Consider the following 19,907-nt stretch of genomic DNA (forward strand, 5'->3'; position numbering starts at 1 on the left):
GCAGTGCACTGGGGTGGATATTATTCTGTTAATATATTAAGAACACACAGATAGATCATCTGGGGATATCTCTCAGTGCTGAAAAGCACTTGTTGTTCTTTTGGAGTTCTCAGTGTAAACATGGTGGCTAACAACCATCTATAACTTCAATTCCAGTTCCAATTCAAGATCTGACACCTTCTTGAGTACCAGACACATACATAATGTACATACATACATACATTACATTACATGTATGCAAAATAGTACATACATGGTGTACATGCGTACATATAGGGGAAACACCCATACAAATGAAATTAATAGTAAATCTTTTTTAAATTTAAGATGCAGAAAGATACACAAACAAATGTGTTCACACATGTAAGCAACACACACACACACACACACACACACACACACACTTACAATCCACAGGCCATCAAACTTCAAGCTCTTTGTTGCATTCTCAGGGTTGGTGTAGAGTTCTTCAATCTCCTTCTTCCACCAGAGGGCAGTTGAATTACGGAAAAAGTCTGGGAAGGCCACATAGGCTCGGTATTGCTGTAAAATTACAGTGCTTTGTTATTTGTCATGAGTGATTATATTAAGCAGGAAAAATACATTTAATATGAATGTGACTTGTGCAAAGTCTTATATACTATACGGTGGTAGAGAACGAGAGTATGAACCAAGTCTGTAGCAGATATTTAGGATAGTGGTAGCTTAGAAAAGCACGTGGAACACAGATAAGACAGCACAAAATGCTACCTACTAAGAATTGAAAAATATCCAATGAATTTCTGCTGGCGAACTTCTCCAGTGAAACCCCCCAGTGGCTATCTCTTCAGGAGTGGGAGTGAGCAACAGACTGCACTCACTAACTCTTGCTGTAGGTCCCTGTCCTGATTGTCTCGTCATTGCTTAGGGCTGATGAGGCGAGGTAGGAGCCATGTGAGAGCTTAACTAGAAAGTCGGATGTCAGGTTGGACAAAAGCATTCAACAAACATTCCCACTGGGAAAGAAGTTGGAATAAGATCGCCTTTAATGGTCTTGGACCAACTAGTATGGCTCTCTGTTTGCTGTGATTTCGAAATCAGATGAAACCTACAATCACATGTCACATAAAGCAAGGGAACTTAAGGTGGCCGCTTCCTCTTTAGTTTCTACTCCTCTTCCCTCAACTTATAAAAGCAGTGTCTACATCTTACATTAAGAATGGTTTCAATGCTATCACTTCTTAACTGGATTTTACACTTTTTAGGAGCAAAGATCTTGCCTTATATTTTCGAGTCGATCCTCATGTTTTCCACTGTGTTCAACAGAATTGGAGAAAATAATAGATACACAATCTTCCCTACCCCTTCATACTCATGGATTTATGCCACTCGGGGGAAAAAACACAGCCAAAAAAAAAAAAAAAAACCATCCTCCTGTTAGTTATTGTTGGACATTTCAGCCATTGGTATATCTCAACCAACAGCTCTCCTTTATGTTCTTCACAGAACTGCAAGCATCAAGGAGCTAAAGAATGGCACGGTGAAAAAACACAGGAAGTCTTGGCTAGGACACTGTATGGTGATTACACACACCAAAGAACGGTCAATTAGGGATGAGCCCATAGGCCAGAGAGTGCACAAGAGAAGATGTTGAAGACTAGATGATAAAGGGATCAGTATGCATTGCTTCTTCACAGGGGAGGCACTATGTATAATAATGGTGATACGTTGAGGTTCAAGTATTCCTTTTAGTATAAAAATGGAAATAGAAATCATGAAGCTCCTAACAAGAAGAACCTTGCACCAGAAGCAGAAATCCAACTTACACTAACCCAGAAACATGGGCTATGGAAAAGAGTCAATAGAATATCAAAATATACAGGCATTATCAGCTATGTCTAAGTCAGAATTGAATCGTCTATGGGATGTAACTGTAAATCAAGCCAACCTTGCTTTACTGTATAAAGTATATTTGCACTTCATATTGTAGACACGAATCTGTACACACATATTTCAACTAACTCAGCACACACATATCACCTGTTATACTAGTTTGTTTGTTCTGACTTAGCCATTAACATATTAGACACCTTCAGAAAAATGATCTTGATATTATGTGAATCCTCACACGCATAGAGACACAATAATAATAATAATAATAATAATAATAATAATAATAATAATAATAATAATAATAATAATACAGGAGAAGCTGACCAGTTGACCTGGTGACCAGAAGTGGAATGTCTGACTGTCTTTGTTTTCAATCCCTAAAGATATGCCTGCTGGACATGAGATGGGAAGGAAGATTGAGTGGGTGTTAATTTTCTGCATCTCCCGATTGCCTGTCTTTTGAGTAAAGTGCAGCAGATAAAGGCAGAGTTCTGGACTCTGCTCATTGACATTTGTGGTGACAGGCAACAAATACTCCAAAATTCCAGTCCTACTTCTAGCCATTGCCCTAAAGAAGGAGGTCCAAAGTTCTTAAATCGCAAGGCAGAGACCAGTTCAGTGTAGCATCACTGAAGCAAAAGCAGCTGCTCATTGATGAAATCATTAACGATAAGGACCACAAAACCCATTTAAAAGGACTTGAGATGCTCAGGTGTCCCCATGGGTGGCCTGGACCACCAAGTGCAAGTTATCTTTGACAACTGATGGAGACACTAAGAAGCTAACTCTGATGCTTAAATCTTAACAAAATAAGAAATGGCACATTGAAGATAAATTATATAGAGTAGATAGATAGATAGATAGATAGATAGATAGATAGATAGATAGATGATAGATAATACTTACACACAACAAAGAGAAAACAACCTTGACCTGATTCTGACTCATTTTGAGCAGTGTTTGAAACCTCCTCAAGTCAGTTTCTATTTGTTCTACTTCATGTACTACCAAAGACAGACACAGTCCGACAGCCATGAGTACTGCAGTTTGCTTGCAGAGGCCCAGAGATCAATCCGAGGTATCTGAGCATCACTGTCCCATGCTGTTGACTATTCTCAGTACTCTATGGAGGCTGTGCAAGCCTGAGCACTTTTCTCTAGATTATGAATTCTAGGAAATATTTGTCTTCTCTACTAGAACTAACTACATGTTCTAAATATAAATTGACATAATTTCTGCCCGTTCAATTTTAGTAACTACAGCCTTTCTCCTCTACCTCTGAATACTGGCTGGGATATAATATTGTAAAGATAAAGTTCCTCTAAAAGGGCTCTTATGTTAAAGGTCTTCTGAGTGTCTAGGACTTGAGCTCACAAAGGCCATGTTTGTTACTATCCCAATAAATATATTTATCCAATTAACCCTTAGATGTGATAATTTCTAAACACCATAGGTTATGCCATCCTTTGCTTCTTCATCTGTCAACTTATAGCAGGTACCCAAATAACCAGGATTTCTCTCTGACCTCCCAGCTCCTCTAGGAAAGATGCATAAGCTACAAGTGACTCGGTGTAATCCCTGTCTACACAGTTATCATGTCTGGAGACCAGGCCAGTCACTAGCTCTCCACAGAAGTCTTTCTTACTCTTAGAATCCTGATCACAAATGTTATAACACAGAAATGAGGTGCATCCATCCATTAGTCAAATGAGGTTAGATGCTCCTAAACCACAAAAGGGTTTACTGATATTGTGAAAAATTGCAGTTGAAGGAGCATGTGATACTTAGAATCATTATAAAGAAAAAAAACCTATTCCCAATAAAGAGCCAGTACATAATACAAGGCAGTCACCACAAGGTAAGAGCAAAGATGGGGTACACAAATCAGACAGGATTTATAATCAAGAGGCTGCAAAGGGCTGCCTGTGATCATAAAGCATGGAGTGAAAAGGCAAACACTAAATAGAAAGACTACACAGACGATCAAAAAGGGATATGTAAAGAAACAAAATGTACCTTAATCTAGAGAAAAAATATCACTCTTAGAGGTATCATCCAGTTGAAACTCTATGACCCTTTGGATTCTGACAGGTTTGGATTTGAAATCACAAGTGTACTATGATAGCCACAGACACATAGCCTAAGGTTTTTGAGTCTTAAATCTCAACAATAATACTGAAATCACAGCAGGAAGTAAGACATGAGTTAGAAGCAATATGTATATGTAAGACCATCAGAAAACAAATGACAGGTAGGGTACATATACTAAGTGTATTTCCATGCCAGGCCCACTGCCACGTATTGGCATTTCTGGTGTCCTTGCTGCCTCTTCCAAGAAACCCTGACTGACTCAGCATTCACAAGGGCCACTTACCTCCACTTGACTGTCCCAGTCCAGAGACGGGTCCACAACAATATTCGGGTAATCAGGCCAGACCTGTAGGCAGAAAAATGATCAACAGAAAAAGCCCAAGGGATTTCACAGAATTTCTTGGGAAACTGGAAGCTAGTCCTTTGGTTGTTATGAAAGACTGATTCAAGGACAAGTGGATTTTATAAGTCCTTTAGCTGTTGCCAATAATCAATAAATATTGATTGTAAAATGAATACCTGAAATTTAAGAGAACAAAAAGAAACAATAAAGGTGCCTGGCCCACACTGAGTGTTGCTGGATCACCACCCAGCCCATACCTTTCCCCAGACAATGTCTCCGTTATTGGGATATCTGATGAAGACGTCATTCGCCACACCCCGGGTGAAGGCAGGATAGGGCTGTGTCTCATTGCCAGAAATGGCTGGGTCCTGCAATCAGAGCACAAGGCAGGCTAGAAAATTAAAGTAAGAACCTGACACGAAATAGAAAAACAAATTGAACTTTTGAGGGAGAGTCCCAGCTTCTTTCTGAACTATATAGACTTTCTGTGAATACAATAAGTACACTTTTCACATGTCACTGTGAATCCAATAAGTACACTTCTCACATGTCACGTCTCTACAATCATTAAGGACAGACACACAGTATGAGGTTATCCCCGCACAAGCCCATGCATTGTGCCACTCATAGCCTACACATCCACACAGGACTAACCAGAATGAGGATGACCCGCATCCCATTGTCCTTCATGCGATTGATCAAGGCTGGAAGCCCAGAGAACTTGGTGCTGAGTGTGAAGTCCAGCTGCCTCTCCATGTAGTCGATGTCTGAGTACTGCACATCCTGGGGATGACACAAGGAAGCCACGGCTGCTGGTGGGAAAGTCCAGGCTCTAGCGCTCATCACAGCGTGTTCAGGGACACTTCAGTCTATGCCCTATTATAGCTTTGGGTCTTGGGATAATCATTGATTTTTCAAAATTTTACTCAGAAAAAGAAAAATTCATTTCAACATTAACAAAAATGTAAAAAAAAAAAAAAACAGTGCCAATGCCTATCTGTAAAGGCTATTGTAAAAACTAAATTAAATCTGGAATGGAGATTCCGCCAAAAGATCTTTTATTGTACAGGACTGTTTTAGCTATTCTGGGTTTTATCTCTGTCATTTTTTTCATTTTGGAAGCTGCTAACCTACACTTCCAGTTCACTCAGGTAATTAAGTTTTATTCCTTCTCAAGTCTCTGATGCTGATGAAGACCTGATAGTTTAGTCTTACAATTAAGCTTAGTTGTTTAAGAGTTAAGATGTTTTTAGGTCTAGATAGATGTTTTAAGTTAATAGAGATAAGATAGGATAGATATTCATTTTCATTCAGAATTTTAGACTCACCAAGATAGGAAAGACGTTTACTTCAACTTTGCCAAATGCAAATAGCCAAATCATGAATGCAACATTTATACAATTCCTGATTGTTTCATGGTTCTTCTTGCTGTATGTAGTTTATTTTATTTATGTGTAGTAATATAATGTATATGTAAAAAAGAAATATAATAAAAAATAAAAAATTTAAAATGCCATAGGGAAAAAAAAGTGTCTTGACTTTCTCTATGGGTGTGTCCTGAAACTGGTAATGTTTGCTAATAGAAAATAATGTCAAATATTCAGTCTTAAGATGATACAATTCATATGTTCATAGGGTATCAAGTCTCTTCTTGGTAACCTGCTATCTTTCCTCTGAGTGCCACCAGGTCTCCGCCTCCTGGGGACATGGTCAAATATGAGGCACCAGAGTACGTGAGAAAGTCATACCCCACTCTCCACTCAACTGTGGAGAATGTTCTGCCCATTGGCTATATCTGGGTAGGGGTTTAAAGTTTACCGCCTGTATTGTCCTTGGCTGGTGCCTTAGTTTGAGCAGGACCCCATATACAGGGGGAGGAAATCTCCCTCAGGAACAGTCATAGGGGAGGGGAATAAGGGGAAAATGGGAGGGAGGGAAGAATGGGAGGATACAAGGGATGGGATAAGCATTGAGATGTAACAAGAATATCTTAATAAAATTTTTTTTAAAAAGATGATACAATTCATAAGATGAATCAAAATCGAAACAAAAACAGTCCTCACAGTGGAGTGCCCAGTGCTGCAGATGATCAAATGCAGAACTCTATTTGAAATGTACTATTAGAACAGAGGTTCTCACCCTGTGATTCTTTAATGCAGTTCCTCGTCTTGTGCTGACCCCAGCCATTATTATTTTCATTGTCACTTCATAACTGTAATTTTACTACTGTTATGAATTGTAATATAAATATCTGTGTTTTCTAATGGTCTTATATGACCCTTGTTATAGGGTTGTTTGACCCCCAAATGGGTTATGACTCACTGGTTGAGAAGCAATGTATTGCAGGAAGTACTTTGCACTCATGCAACATAAAGCAATAAGTACAAGACAAACACCAAAGGTCATAAGATGATGTCTGATTATTGGACCTCTGGTTTTGAATTGAATGGGGTTCATTCTGAAGGTGATCCCACTGCAAACTCAATACAGGATTCCAGCATGGCGCCAGCATGAGGCTAGGAGCTCAGGGAGCATTGTGCTACGCTGGGCCGAAGAAGCAATCCTTACATGGGATGGACCCACTGAGTTTGGATTAAGTTTTCTTAATTAAGCAAAACTAGTATTAGAGTTGTGTTTTATTATCATGTCAGGACGGACTTAATACCTAAATATCTTGAAGTCAATCATTTAAAAAGATCCAGAGAAAAGCTTGATACAGGAGACAGAAACCACAAACCACTCAATCTTAACTTCTCATTGTTAGTGTGAGCCACAAGCGTTATGAGAGCAATGGTCTCCCCTGAATCACTGTGGAAGATCTATGCTCAATGTGACACAACATGAGAAAGCACAGTATGTCCTTTTAAAACCACACTTAAATCTGACAAACAAATCTCTAACAGATATACATACGTAAGGAATCTGCTTAGCCACCATCTCATCATATAAGCTGGCGATCTCAGCATCATTCTCGTAGCCATAGCGACACAACTGGAATCCCAAGGACCAGTAAGGTACCATCACAGGCCGACCAATCAACTAGAAAACAGACAGAATGTTAGAACGTGAGAGGAGAAGCTGGATGAAAGTAGTATTTGAAGTCATAATATTTTACCCAAATTAGACACCAAATCCAAATACAGAAAGAAAAGGAGACAGGCAGAGCTAGAGCTCCTGGAAGTTACTACAGAAAGCCTACAGCTTCCCAGAGGACATTTTGCAGAAATTCTGAAAAAATCTGATTTTATTCAGATTCCTAGATATATAATTTAGACATTAAAAAACACAAGATGGAGGGAAAGAGCTAACTTAGAACACAGTCTCTAGGTCTAGCTGATCGCGTGACCTTAAGCAGGTACGTGACATTTCTGTGCTTGTTTCTTTACCTGTAAACCAGAGCTGATGACAGGCTCCATCTAATGTCTTCACCAAGCAACTTAGTATGTGTGATACACTTTCACATGCATTAAAAATAGACGGAATAGGCATTGCACACGTGTTTGTTGATGTTGTGACCAGCAATGCTATTGCTGCCCATAGCTATGACCCCATCACCACCACTGTACAATTGTCATCATTCCCACCATACTGTAACCACAGTGACAATGTCATAACATAATCTTTGCCGTCATGATGATCCTCGTTGTCATCTCAGGCATAGTCATCATCACCAACACCACTACTACCAAAACTGCCATTGCATCTAGCGCCACCATCACTAACGTGAGCCGTGCTATTACACTCCCGATATCCACTCCACCACAGTCACTTTCACCATCACCTCATCTCCTATCTCCTAACCGTTATCCCCATAATAGTCACCATCCCCACAACCACATTCACCAATACTACTTACTGCCACTGCATTCAGCACCACCATCCTTTACCACACCATCAACATCACCCTCCCATAACTCCACCACACCATAGAGCCATCACACTACACCCACCACTAGTTAACACAAATATTCTTCTACCGGCAACAAGTGGGAAAAGCATAATTTTATTAGTTCTGGGAATATATTCACTCTCTCTTACTCCATATTATATCCAACAAATTCAGCTACCATATGATGGTTATATTATATGGCAATCCTGTATAGAGGATTGAAACACATTGTGAGTACACACACACACACACACACACACACACACACACACACACACACACACACACCACAAACAAATACATTGCATAAATAAGTTCCTTCTTACTTCTGTGTATTGCTGAGTGACAATCTCTGGAGTTGGGCCCAAGAACACATAGAAGTCCAGAATGCCCCCTGTGGTGCGGTATGTCAGGGCAGGTGTGGGCTGGAATGTCACGTCTGAAAACAAAAGAAAGGGCCACCATGCTGAAACCCTGTATATTGACAACACTGATCCTAGAATCCTCACCCTCCCTCTCCTGTCATGACACACTGATGGCAGATGTGTTGCAGTAGGGAGACACAGAACTGAAGGGGTTAAATGAAAGATTTCAGTAGCTGTATTAAAAAATAAAAGTTTAGCAAATTATATAAAATTTAAATATAACTAAAAGGGAAAACCAACAGCAAAATCTGATTCGGTCTTCAGAGACAGCTAAGTCAAATATATTCTGAAGAAACTTAGCAATGATTTGCACACAATTAGAGGACACAGGTGTCATCCTACCCATGGCATTGCTGTTCATCAGGAGGACTCCGTGGGCGTTGCCATCCTCCTCTAGCCCCATGTAGTAAGGGTGGACACCATAGGAATTCTTCTTGTACTGAGAGTCAAGGGGAGGAAACAGAAGCCATTAGGAGAACTAATGTCTCATAAACAAAGATGGGCTTACTCAATTGTGTCCAGTCTTCTCTACAAACTGAGTTAAATACATGAGAAACAAGGTGCCTAAGAGTGACCCACTTACATAACAGTAGAAGGTGACTGTCAAGTGCAGCTTAGAAGAAAAAAGAACATACAGGGTGGATGGAGGCAGAGAACACAGGCCACAAGCACTCTGTCCTTACCCCAGGGGGCTCATCCCTCGAAAACATGCCCCACGTGTGCCAGTTCAGGTCTATCTTGAAGGTTGTGTGCTCAGTTTCCCCAAAGCCATAGATGTATGTGGAGGGCAGGCGGGTGGAGATGCGGATGAACATGTCGTTGAAGGTGAAGCCAAAGAGCTGAGAGTCCCAGCTGCAGAAGGAAAAGGAACATTTGCAGAAGGAAGTCAGCTTTCTAGTGGCTTTCAGAAGTTGCCTTCCTGAGGACCCCAGAGACCTCCATTTTCAAAATCCATACTAGAGTCCCTCCCAAACACAACATGCCAAACACATAGTCACCTCTGCTTCAGGCCCAAGTCACCCTGACTTGTTCTCCTACATTGTATCATTGCCTCCCTTTAGTGCTGTCCCAAATGGCAAAGCAAATCACTTTACCATCTTCTCAACTCCAAAGTCTCCATGCCTTCTGCTCTTGACCCCTGCTGGTCCCCTTCCTCCACGTTCCCAGGACTGTGATATGAGCACTTCACACCACCTCACACTCCTGCTCTCACGCTTGCTCACTTCTCAGGGCCTCCTGTGGCGACTCCAGGGCTGGTTCTGCTCTAAAGCCACCTAGCACCCATTCTTTGCCTCCCACCTTCACCTCTTAGGGATCTCAATGGACTCTCTCTCTCTAATGTAACGCGTAAAATCTCTCCAGCTCGTGGATTATCTCACACAAAAGTACATTTTTCCAGCTCCATCTGTGGAACCTGTCTTAACGTAGGTTAAGTTTCAAACATCACCTATTTCCCCGACAGCTGAACTCAGATCACAGTATCTAAATCAGCACATATTCTGATTTCCCTGATTTCTTCACTATATCAAGTCCTCTTTATTGAATCATTTAAAGTTTTGTTTTATGAGAAGAAATAGAGCACATGTCTAGGAAAACAGTACCCAGAACAGCATCTAATACACAGAAGGAATTCAGCAAATGCCCACATACTTAACTGCCTTAGTAATCACTCTCAGAGTATTAAATTTTTCCTCTTACAACAGAAAGAACTTCCCCATGTGCTGTGCTTAAAATTAGAAACACCCCAAAGTCCCAGATATTGGAATACTTGGTCCTCAGTTGGGCAGTATTTGTGGACTATAGGGAGGTGTGGCCTTGCTGGAGGAATTATGTTACTGGGGATAGACTTTGGAGTCCATTTGTAGCTTGCTTTCTGTTTCTTGCTCACAGTTTAGGTCGGCCTGCCTCCACTTCAGCATCATAGAATGTAACCCTCTGCAGCTATAAACTCAAATAAACTTTTCCATGGGTTGTCTTGGTCATGGTTTTTTTTTGTTTTTTTTTTTTTTTTTTACCATAGCCATGATAAGTAACTGATACACCATGGGTCTGAACATGGACAGGGTGGTGTTTTGTCTTCAAGGACAATGGACCTGGTAAGGAATATGTAGAACAGTGACTGGAAGTCAGACCAGGACCCACTTACATTACAGTGCCTGTACTCTTCCGGCGAATTTCAATCCCAAATGGGTTCTCCTTGATGAGGACATCATAGAGACGGCTCTCGGGGGTGCTGGATGGAGCACTAGGAATATTCAAAGGGACTGGGACTTCATATCGATTGTGGCTAGGATCATAGATCTAGGCCAGAGGAAACCATTTTATGTGAAGTCAAAAATACGGCATTACATTTTGGTGTTTTCCTAGCATGCTGACAGTGATCATAATTAGCAACTGGACCATATAATTCAGAATATCTGCTGAAGACCTTGAATTTCCACCTCACACTATATTAGAGGATTGAAACAGCAGATATCCTAAGTATACTGAATTGATCACCGCACAGCATGTAAATGTATCTAAGCATGATACCAATAATGTTAATATTCAGAGCTAGCTATCACCTCAAAACAAGACTTTACACAAAGACAGTACTATAGAGACGAATGTGTCCGCATACTCTTAGCATGTTTGACAGGAATGGGATGCTGTATGTTTTGGCTTCTATAACTTCACACCCCATGGCTTAATCAGCATACCAAAGAATAATGTCCTATTTAATGGCTTGATCTGGATCAGGTCTCATTATTATGAACTCTATAATATTTGTTTATCCATACAAAAATTGGGTTAGCATGAAAAATTTATTCTGAAATTGGTATGATATTTTAATAGTACATATCATTTTTTATGGATGAGAAATATAGGGAAACCTGAAAATTAAGATTTTTTTTTAAAACAACTAACTTTTTCAGATTAAAAATATTCCTGCTGAAAATTAAATATCAGCTGAGTATTTGAGGAGCCAAGTTCTACTGCTGATACAATAGTGAGTATAGTGATAGAAACTGAATACACCAAGGTTGTTGTCATGAAAAGCACACAAGAAGGATACGAGCTAATATAAATTCTGCAAAAGGATTTTGTGGTTACAGGAAAGGAAATTCTTTAAGGACAGTGAGGTAGTTTCAAGGAAGAAATAGAGGATGATTCTCAAATGCTTTGCAGCAATAAACCAAGCACAGAAATGAGAACAAGGAATTCGGGTAAAGAAACAACAAATACAAAGACTCAGAGTGTTAGAGTAGGCTCAGAAAGTCATAAGTACAGTGGAGAGAGCTGCTGGATAACTAAATGGTTGGTGGATAAGAAGTTGATTGAGGCTTTATGGACACTCATGCAATCTAGAAGCATGGTAGCATTCCTTGCCCAAGGAATGCTTCCTCTTATAGTCTCTAGGAATGACCAAGATGGTCTCAAGGCCTCAAACACATCCACTGTTAGCTTCTCCCTATTTTCTTCTCACAACCATTTTTCTTAGACACAGTGATATTCTCACACCATTAGGAGAGGTCTCTCTATTGTATCAATCTCTTCACTAGAGACTGATGCTCTCTTCACTAGAATGATGGCCTAGAGTACTTTGCTATTAAAATAAAATTTATCTTTGAGAATTTTGTAACACAAAGCTCCAGAGAGTAATGGAACTGGAAAGGCTCTGTTCACACCTGACTGCACACCCTGTGCTTACCTTAAACTGCAGCATGTCGTTCTTGTGGTAGGTCACTCTCAGCTGCAGTTGACTCACGGGTGTAGAGGGGAAGGCATTGCTATAAGGAGAAACCTTTAAGGAGATGTCGGCTGTGGCCTCCTGTGGGTGATACTGAATATTGCTGACCGAGTACAGCTCATTGGCAAAGTAGCAAAAAGGGACCCCTGAAGAGCTGGATACCTGGAAAGAAAGTCAACATTCTAGATCAGCAGGGATATGGAGTTATCAAGCACACTTAGAAGACACAACGCATGTAGAGAGAGCCATAGCTTCATCCATGCATGCCTATAGCATTTAAGTAAGCATGAACTTAAATTCCTGGTCTCAAAACAACATAATGAACACATCCCACTCTTACCCATCCCACTCCTCGACCTAAGCAGTGCTCATCTGGAGCCTCTTCTTTCTGTGGATTTTAATAAACCCTGGATACTAGGCTGTGCTAAAGACACTGTAGATTGTGTTTCAAGGGTTTTCAGTCTGCATGACCATCTTCAGCATGGTTACCTCCCAGATACAGCCACGAGCAGTGCAGTTTGCCTCAGAAAGACCGTGCTCATCTGGATAGCAGTCTATCTTTTCCTGGTCTCTTATGATATCCCACTCAACTGTATATGCTTCTCCCAGGATGAGGTGAATATTTGTGATGGTGGCAACCTAAGGGAAATGGAAATTTAATCTCAATAAAAAAAGTCCTTTTAGTGAAAATTAAGCATAAACGTCATTCTTAGTCTATCCTTCTGTCCTGCTTTTAATGATTTAGAGAACACACTACTGTTTTCTAGGTGTACAACTGTATGTATGGGGCAAGAGATAGTCATTGGCATTAGAAAAATACCATTTTCTTTCAAACCCTTCTATATCACATTGACTAAAGATATAGACCAAGGAAAATCTGTTGTGATTAAATTATGTTTTATTCCCTCCTTGAACCACTTTACCACCCTTTATTTTGTAAGAAATAAATTTTGCTCATCATCTTCCCATTTGGTATGGAGTGCCTATAGAATAAAACAATACAAGTAATATAGCTTGGGTTGTAGTTCTAGTGTTCCCTGGAATCTTACTGATATTATCTTAATTTTTTATATTAGATATATCCATTAAGTGTTAAGACTGGGGAATTCTAAATATCCTTATATATTCTTCACTTTCCAACATCCTAAGCCATGTGTGGAGTTAGAGACTGATGATGTAAAACTTCTGAGCCCTTTGACTGGCCTGTTCTGACAGCTCAACTTAGAGAGTATTACCAAGACAAGCAAGAGCCCTCTGGGAAAACAGGGTCCTTTCTGAAAAACATTATTAGCTATTTTATCTGTATAAAATGTGCTTATCTCTCTTGGTATTTTAGGGTTGAATAATAGATTCTACCAATTAAAATCTGGAAATTTAAGGGTGATAGCATAACCAGGGCCATAAATGTAAATGTGAGTTCACTTGCTGGGCCAGGGTTTCTTTCTTGATAGAAGGACCTACCTCTTCAGTGTTATCTCTGCCATACTCCCTTTCTACCTAGTCACTTTCTTTTCTTTTCTTCTTTTTTTTGTTTTGTTTTGTTTTGTTTCCTTTTTTCTTCTTTCTTAGCATAAAGGCATTGTGACTAGATCCAAGCAGCTATTTCAAGTCAGTGGACAAGATAGACCCAAGTTCTGAGAAAGTTCAACCTCTGAAGCAACACCAGCAAGTTTTCAACTTCGAACTTTTAATTACAGAACAAAACCCCTTTCAACTGTTTACCATCTAGGACTTCTTGTCACATAAAACTTATGGATCCCACCTTATTCTATGTTTGTGGCTATTTTGTCTGCATGCATGTTTGTATATTATATGTGGAGGCCAGATATGGCATTGTATCCCATTACACTGGAGTTGGAGATATTTGGGAACCAACATGTGGATGCTGAGAATAAAACTGGGACCTCTTGTTGACTCTGTTTTTTAACAATTAAACTTTATTATACAACCCAACTAGCTTATACAAGAAGGAAAAAGGTTAAAGGGACAAAAGAGTGAAGGGACCTCTAGAAGAGCAGCCAGTGCTATTAACTGTCGAGCCAGCTCTCCATCTTCACGGAACTTTGCCATCCATGCCTTCTTCAGAAAACTGGCCTCAACTAACTGCTCTACTAAGCTTCTAACATCAAATAAAATCAAAGTAGATATTTCACAAATGTTGGTTTAGACTCCTTCTTAACAATTTCATATTGTTATATGCGAATTGTATCTCTCAGCACCCTGAGTCAAACAATAAAGAGTTCCTTCCTTTGGTGATATGTTTATTTTCTATCATGAACAAAGCTTGGGTTTTTGTTTGTTTGTTTGGTTTGTTTTGTTTGTTTGTTTTAATATATGTGTCCTTCAGCTGTCTTACCCTTTGCCGTAGATACAACCAACCACATAATCCTTTATACCTGCATAATGTATGTAACATGGTGAGAAAATGTCAAGTGTGATCAATCTGCCTTTTAGTTAGAAAGATCAGTTGTCTAGGGAAAGGCTGTGCACAATGCTAAAGAACTAGAAGAATGGAACAGAGGTCATAAAGAAAGGTTCAATCTCATCATATCTGCCGGATTACCACTTTCTAATCACCATCTAAGTTAGTGGCACAATCTGTTTATTTTTAATAAAATATTTTTTCAAATGTATATGTTAGAAAAATATACTCTGTCTAATACAATTGTAAACAGGAAAACTATTAAAATTAAAGAAATAAAAGCAATTTAAACACTTTAATTGTGATACCATGGAGGTGTGTGAAAACCTTTATCACAGAATAAATTCTTACCTTCAGGTTTGAATTGTAACTGACTTGAGGAGACATTTGAATAAGGACACCATTCTGTTTCACTCTAACATTGTGAATTGCCTGTGTCCCAAGGATTTTAATTTCCTGGAATGCCAGGTTATTGGGATCCCTGTAGTTTGGATTTGAGATTGTCACATCCAAACGGTTCTGAAACACATCAAGAATGATTATGAACAAACTATGAACATGTAGGTTCCCTAGGCCCCCAAACACCCCATCATAGACTAAACCCTCAAGCTGCTCTGAAGGCCTCTCAGCTTTCTCTACTGTTGCATGCTAATGAGGGTGAAATATATGTTTACAATGCCAATGGAGAGAGTCGGGGAAGGAAACTGACTTTGAAAGAATGTCTTTTACAACATCAGCTGATTTTCTTTATTAGTTCTGTTGTCTCTTGTTGATAAAATAGCAGATATAATTATTATGAATCATGTCATAAGTAGCAATTACTCACCCCTGTTAAATGTTGATAATTAAATTACAACTACAGAACATATATTTTCCGACAAAAATTCCACACAATAGTCATAAAAATATGTTACTCACCTGGGTGACAGAAAATTCACTGAAAAGGTAAGTGTTTTTGGCCACAGTATCTGAAAAAAGAAAGAGATGTCAGATGGTCTGGTGTCCACAGAAGACAAGTTTCATCCTCTTCTCCTTAAAACTGACTCCTCTCTTTTCCTGACTGAAGAGCACGTCACTAGATCTGTGTATCACGACTTCTGTGTTCATTCATCCATTAGACACTTTGGTAGCTTCTGGATCTTTGCTATTCCAGGTAACACCACAGTGGATGTGAGAGGCCATGCGTCTCTGTGAAAGACTGTTTTCCTTCCTTTTTTGATGGTCCATCCCTAGACGTGGGACCTCCATGCTCTATTGTAGTTGTATGTTCAACATGTGACGTTTCTATGCTCTTCTCCCATATGGCTATGTAAATTACTTTATGATTTGTTGTTTTTTATCTTTGGTGTCCTATTTAAAAGCACAATTTAAAATGTCCAATGTCAAAGAAACTTTCTCCTATATTCCCTCCTATGAATTTTATGTTGAATCTGTTTAGATTTTTTCAAACTAGCCAGTATGGTGAAACAATAAACATATCTATCATCAGATGAATAATTAAAGGAATTACAGTGCATGTATACATTGGTTAGTCTTTAGTATTAAAAAAGAAGGATGCTCTGCATTGTGAGAGCAGAGATGATTATGAATCATATTACAGTAGGAGAGGTAATAAAAGAGAAGAAGTTCATGGGACAGAGTCTAAATAGTTGAACTTAATAAACAGAGGATGGAACAGTAGTTCTCAGGAGCAGGTAGGAGGGTAAATTGGGAAAAGCTGTTCAGAGACTATAGAGCCAATGCTGCCATTAGTGGCTATGGAAGCATCAGTTAACATTATGGTAACTAGTGCACAATGCCTGTATGTGTGCAGAGTCTGCGTGACCACATATTTGTCCTCTCTTTAATTCTGTAGGCATGGAAGGATCCGTTACAGTGCTCCCAAGGCAATGATCTGATGAGACTCTATTCCCCAAGTTAGAGTCATGAGAACTGTTAGTACAGTGGAGATGAAAGAAAATAAGGAATTGAGGGAGAAAGAAAAGAAAGGAAGAAAAAGGGAAGGAAGGAAGGAAGGAAGGAGGAAAAATACACTGAAGCACCTAAAATGTTTATAATCAGGAATGTAAGTGCTAGCTGCCTCCTGCAACATATCATTAACAGTTTTTCCCCCAAAGACTTGGGAGGCAGGGAGATGTTTACAGTGTAGGTGAAATACAGAACAGTCATGTAAATGTGTCTTTCCTTTTGGGCGTCTTTTAACAATGAAGTGAGAGCCTGCTAGACAATACTGACTAAGAGGTTATTCAGAAGGAAAGAGACAGAGAGACAGAGACAACGACAGAGAGATACTCTCTTTCCATGTGTGGTTCATTTTTCATGGCCTCCAGCCAGTACAACCAGAGCAGGTGTTTTCTCTGGGATGTTGTAGCTAGGATGCCTCGTGAGATTTCACCCACAGCTGAAGGACCCACAGGAGCAAAGGGGACAGAGTCTGATGCATCTATGCAGTGGCCACGCCCTCTCACCCCACTCACCCTTTGTCTGCCCATCATCCCAGAACAGCTCTCCTTTTGCTTCTTTGTTCTCATCCGGGGCAATGACAAGACCAAGAGGGTTCTTCCGGCTGTGGGGAACAGATTTACATAAGGTCCACATCCTTGGCTCTCAAAGAATTTTGGAAAATGTTGACACCAATATGGGTGCCAACAGATAAAGGTACTAGTCACAAATGAATTCTTCAGAGACAGAGAGAAGAATACCAGGAGACACTTTCTCCTTCAGTATCACTCTCACAAGATAGAAATATCCCAAACCTCAGCAACAGATGTGCAGACAGGAAGCCAGTGTGTGAGCATCACAATCAGTATATCAGCTCCAGTGAATGCTGTGGCTGCACTGACAAACAGAATGCAAACTGGGAGAGTAGGAAGGGGTCTCAGACAGCGATGCCGTGGCCAGGTTGCTGAAGAGACCATATTATAAGCACAGTACCAGCTGCTGCACCGTAGGTACGCTTTCTCTGCTAAGGAAATTTTTACTCAGAAACAGATAAAATATAGCTTCTCTATATAATGGCAACTCTAATTTGTTTGGAATCATTTGCCTATTTTTGAGCCAATCAGCTCAGACTAGCATAGAACTGGCTGCTTGGTCCATGCTAGTAGTGAACTCATGACCCAATGCCTCTTCCATTACAGATGCTAATTCTAATATATAGCACTATGCCTGCCCGACTAACTTAACTTAATTTAAAGACTGCTGTTTTTTCTGGGAGGAAAACCCCTCAAACAGAAGCTACATGCTTGCCCCTCATACACTCCATATGTTTCATATGCTCTCGTATGTCTCAGGCCAACCTTCCATTACACAACCACACACATCAACAAAAATCAGCTGCTTTCCTTTGTATTTTATGGCTTGAGTTTTCATTGTTAAAATGCCAGGAAATATAAACATGAATCCTCACAAAGCCTAAGTATCATTATTATAAGACACCTTCAACATACTTGCCAAACAACAAAACCAGAGATGAAGTATGAAAGTGCAGAGTGCCACTTCCAGAAGTATGATGAATAATTTGGAGTATCTGAACACGAAAGTATATAAAACATGCTACTAAGTAAAGCATTGTTAGGCTTGCAAGGGAGTAAACAACACACAGAAGGCAAAGAAACAACACAGGAATACAAACAGTGAGCTAAAAATCACGAGATGCCCAGAAAACCTATACATGATAGATTCCATGCTAAGCAAAAGAAGCCGACACAGAATGTTACAATTTCAGACTTTTCTATTATCAATGAAAACTGGCAACAAACAAACAACACCAAAGAAAATAACTTGACAAATTGAAGAGGAACTTCTAGAGCCTGAGATGGGTACCAAAGTTGAGGTATGGGGGCAGATTTTTTTAAATGGGCATAAATACACAGTGGATAGACATGATCAATGTATTACATATAGACTCGTTTGTATAATTAATATAGGTGAATTATAATAGATAAATTAGTAGAATATTGAGAGATGAATGAACTAGGAGATAAGGGTGCTAAAGAACTTGACTAGTAATACTTTACAGACTGAGCCAGCATAAAAGAGAATGGGAGAAGATGCCCAAATGCAGTTAGTGACTTGGTTATATTTTCATAGTGTCCTGCTTGGGGCACAGCTAGTCTACATGCTTCATAAGACACTGTACAAGTACGGGTGCTCAACTTGAAAACACACTGGGACAGTAAGTAGTACGTAGACTCACTAATGGAAGATATCAGGTTTCAAGGATGGGGAAAAACAAAATTTTCATCTTTGCAAAAATAAATTCATATGAGTGTACAGAATGGCCTGTAGCTGAAAAGAAAAAGGGAAAAACAAATTGGTATTGGATTATACAGCTTTTTATAAAAGTCTTCAACTTGAGTAACTAAAGCAGTAAGAGCTATTAAGAGTAAAAAATCGGTTTCCACCCTCCTAACAAATCCTTGTCTGTTGTAAATAAATGCACTATTTATTTCAGTAAAACACTGGCATCCATGTGAAACTCTTTAGTAGAAGTTAATGCTACAATTTTGAAGCAAAATGTTATCAAGAGAAAGTGCTATACTGGACCACTGGAGTTTGTACTCTTGAACTTTTGACTACTTTTGAGGCACAACAAAGAAAGGGCTCTGTGGGGTTGGGGCAAAAGTGGGAAACTAATGTTTTAGAAAGACATACCATAGATGCTACTCCAGAAATGAAAACAAAGGGACAAGAGCAGTGAATACGGGACAGACAGTCAGACCGGGGCAAGAGGGTAACCATTGACCAGAATGGAGTTTTCTCAAGATGTAAGGCTTTCAGAACTAAAGTTGCAGCAGCCCTGGGAAAAAGCCTGGGGGAGGACTGCAGAGCTGCCAGTGTCCTGAAAACTGAAAGGGTTTAAGGTGGGACAGGGAAGATCTCTCAAAATCAATCAGGATTATAAGCTCTCAGTCCAGTTTCTAAAGAAGAGGACAAGAAAAAATCCAAGGACAGAGTGTGATTGCACACACACACACACACACACACACACACACACACACACACACACACACACACACACGAGTGCACACACAGAGGCAGAAGCATCATCCTTCCTCACCTCATCCCACCTGCTGCTTTAGCATACTCTGGGCAACAGATGTGGACAAAGTACCCAGCTGTGAAATGGGGCA

General features: G+C 39.7%; 1 protein-coding gene across 1 annotated transcript in view; it reads right to left on the minus strand.

Annotated features, from left to right (window-relative positions):
• Positions 1–19,907, minus strand: part of Mgam (maltase-glucoamylase) — a 117,339-nt gene that overhangs the window by 39,794 nt on the left and 57,638 nt on the right. Inside the window, exons 45-58 of the mRNA XM_051151659.1 lie at positions 17,250–17,338; positions 15,691–15,740; positions 15,124–15,291; positions 12,840–12,989; positions 12,312–12,512; positions 10,767–10,921; positions 9,304–9,472; positions 8,963–9,059; positions 8,522–8,634; positions 7,220–7,345; positions 4,961–5,089; positions 4,564–4,674; positions 4,247–4,309; positions 409–543 (exon numbers count right to left, since the gene is read on the minus strand). Coding sequence (XP_051007616.1) covers positions 409–543; positions 4,247–4,309; positions 4,564–4,674; positions 4,961–5,089; positions 7,220–7,345; positions 8,522–8,634; positions 8,963–9,059; positions 9,304–9,472; positions 10,767–10,921; positions 12,312–12,512; positions 12,840–12,989; positions 15,124–15,291; positions 15,691–15,740; positions 17,250–17,338 — 1,756 coding nt within the window. The remainder of the gene's footprint in view (positions 1–408; positions 544–4,246; positions 4,310–4,563; positions 4,675–4,960; positions 5,090–7,219; positions 7,346–8,521; positions 8,635–8,962; positions 9,060–9,303; positions 9,473–10,766; positions 10,922–12,311; positions 12,513–12,839; positions 12,990–15,123; positions 15,292–15,690; positions 15,741–17,249; positions 17,339–19,907) is intronic.

Source organism: Acomys russatus, chromosome 10, assembly GCF_903995435.1.
Source record: "Acomys russatus chromosome 10, mAcoRus1.1, whole genome shotgun sequence".
In the NCBI taxonomy this organism is placed as follows: Eukaryota; Metazoa; Chordata; class Mammalia; order Rodentia; family Muridae; genus Acomys; species Acomys russatus.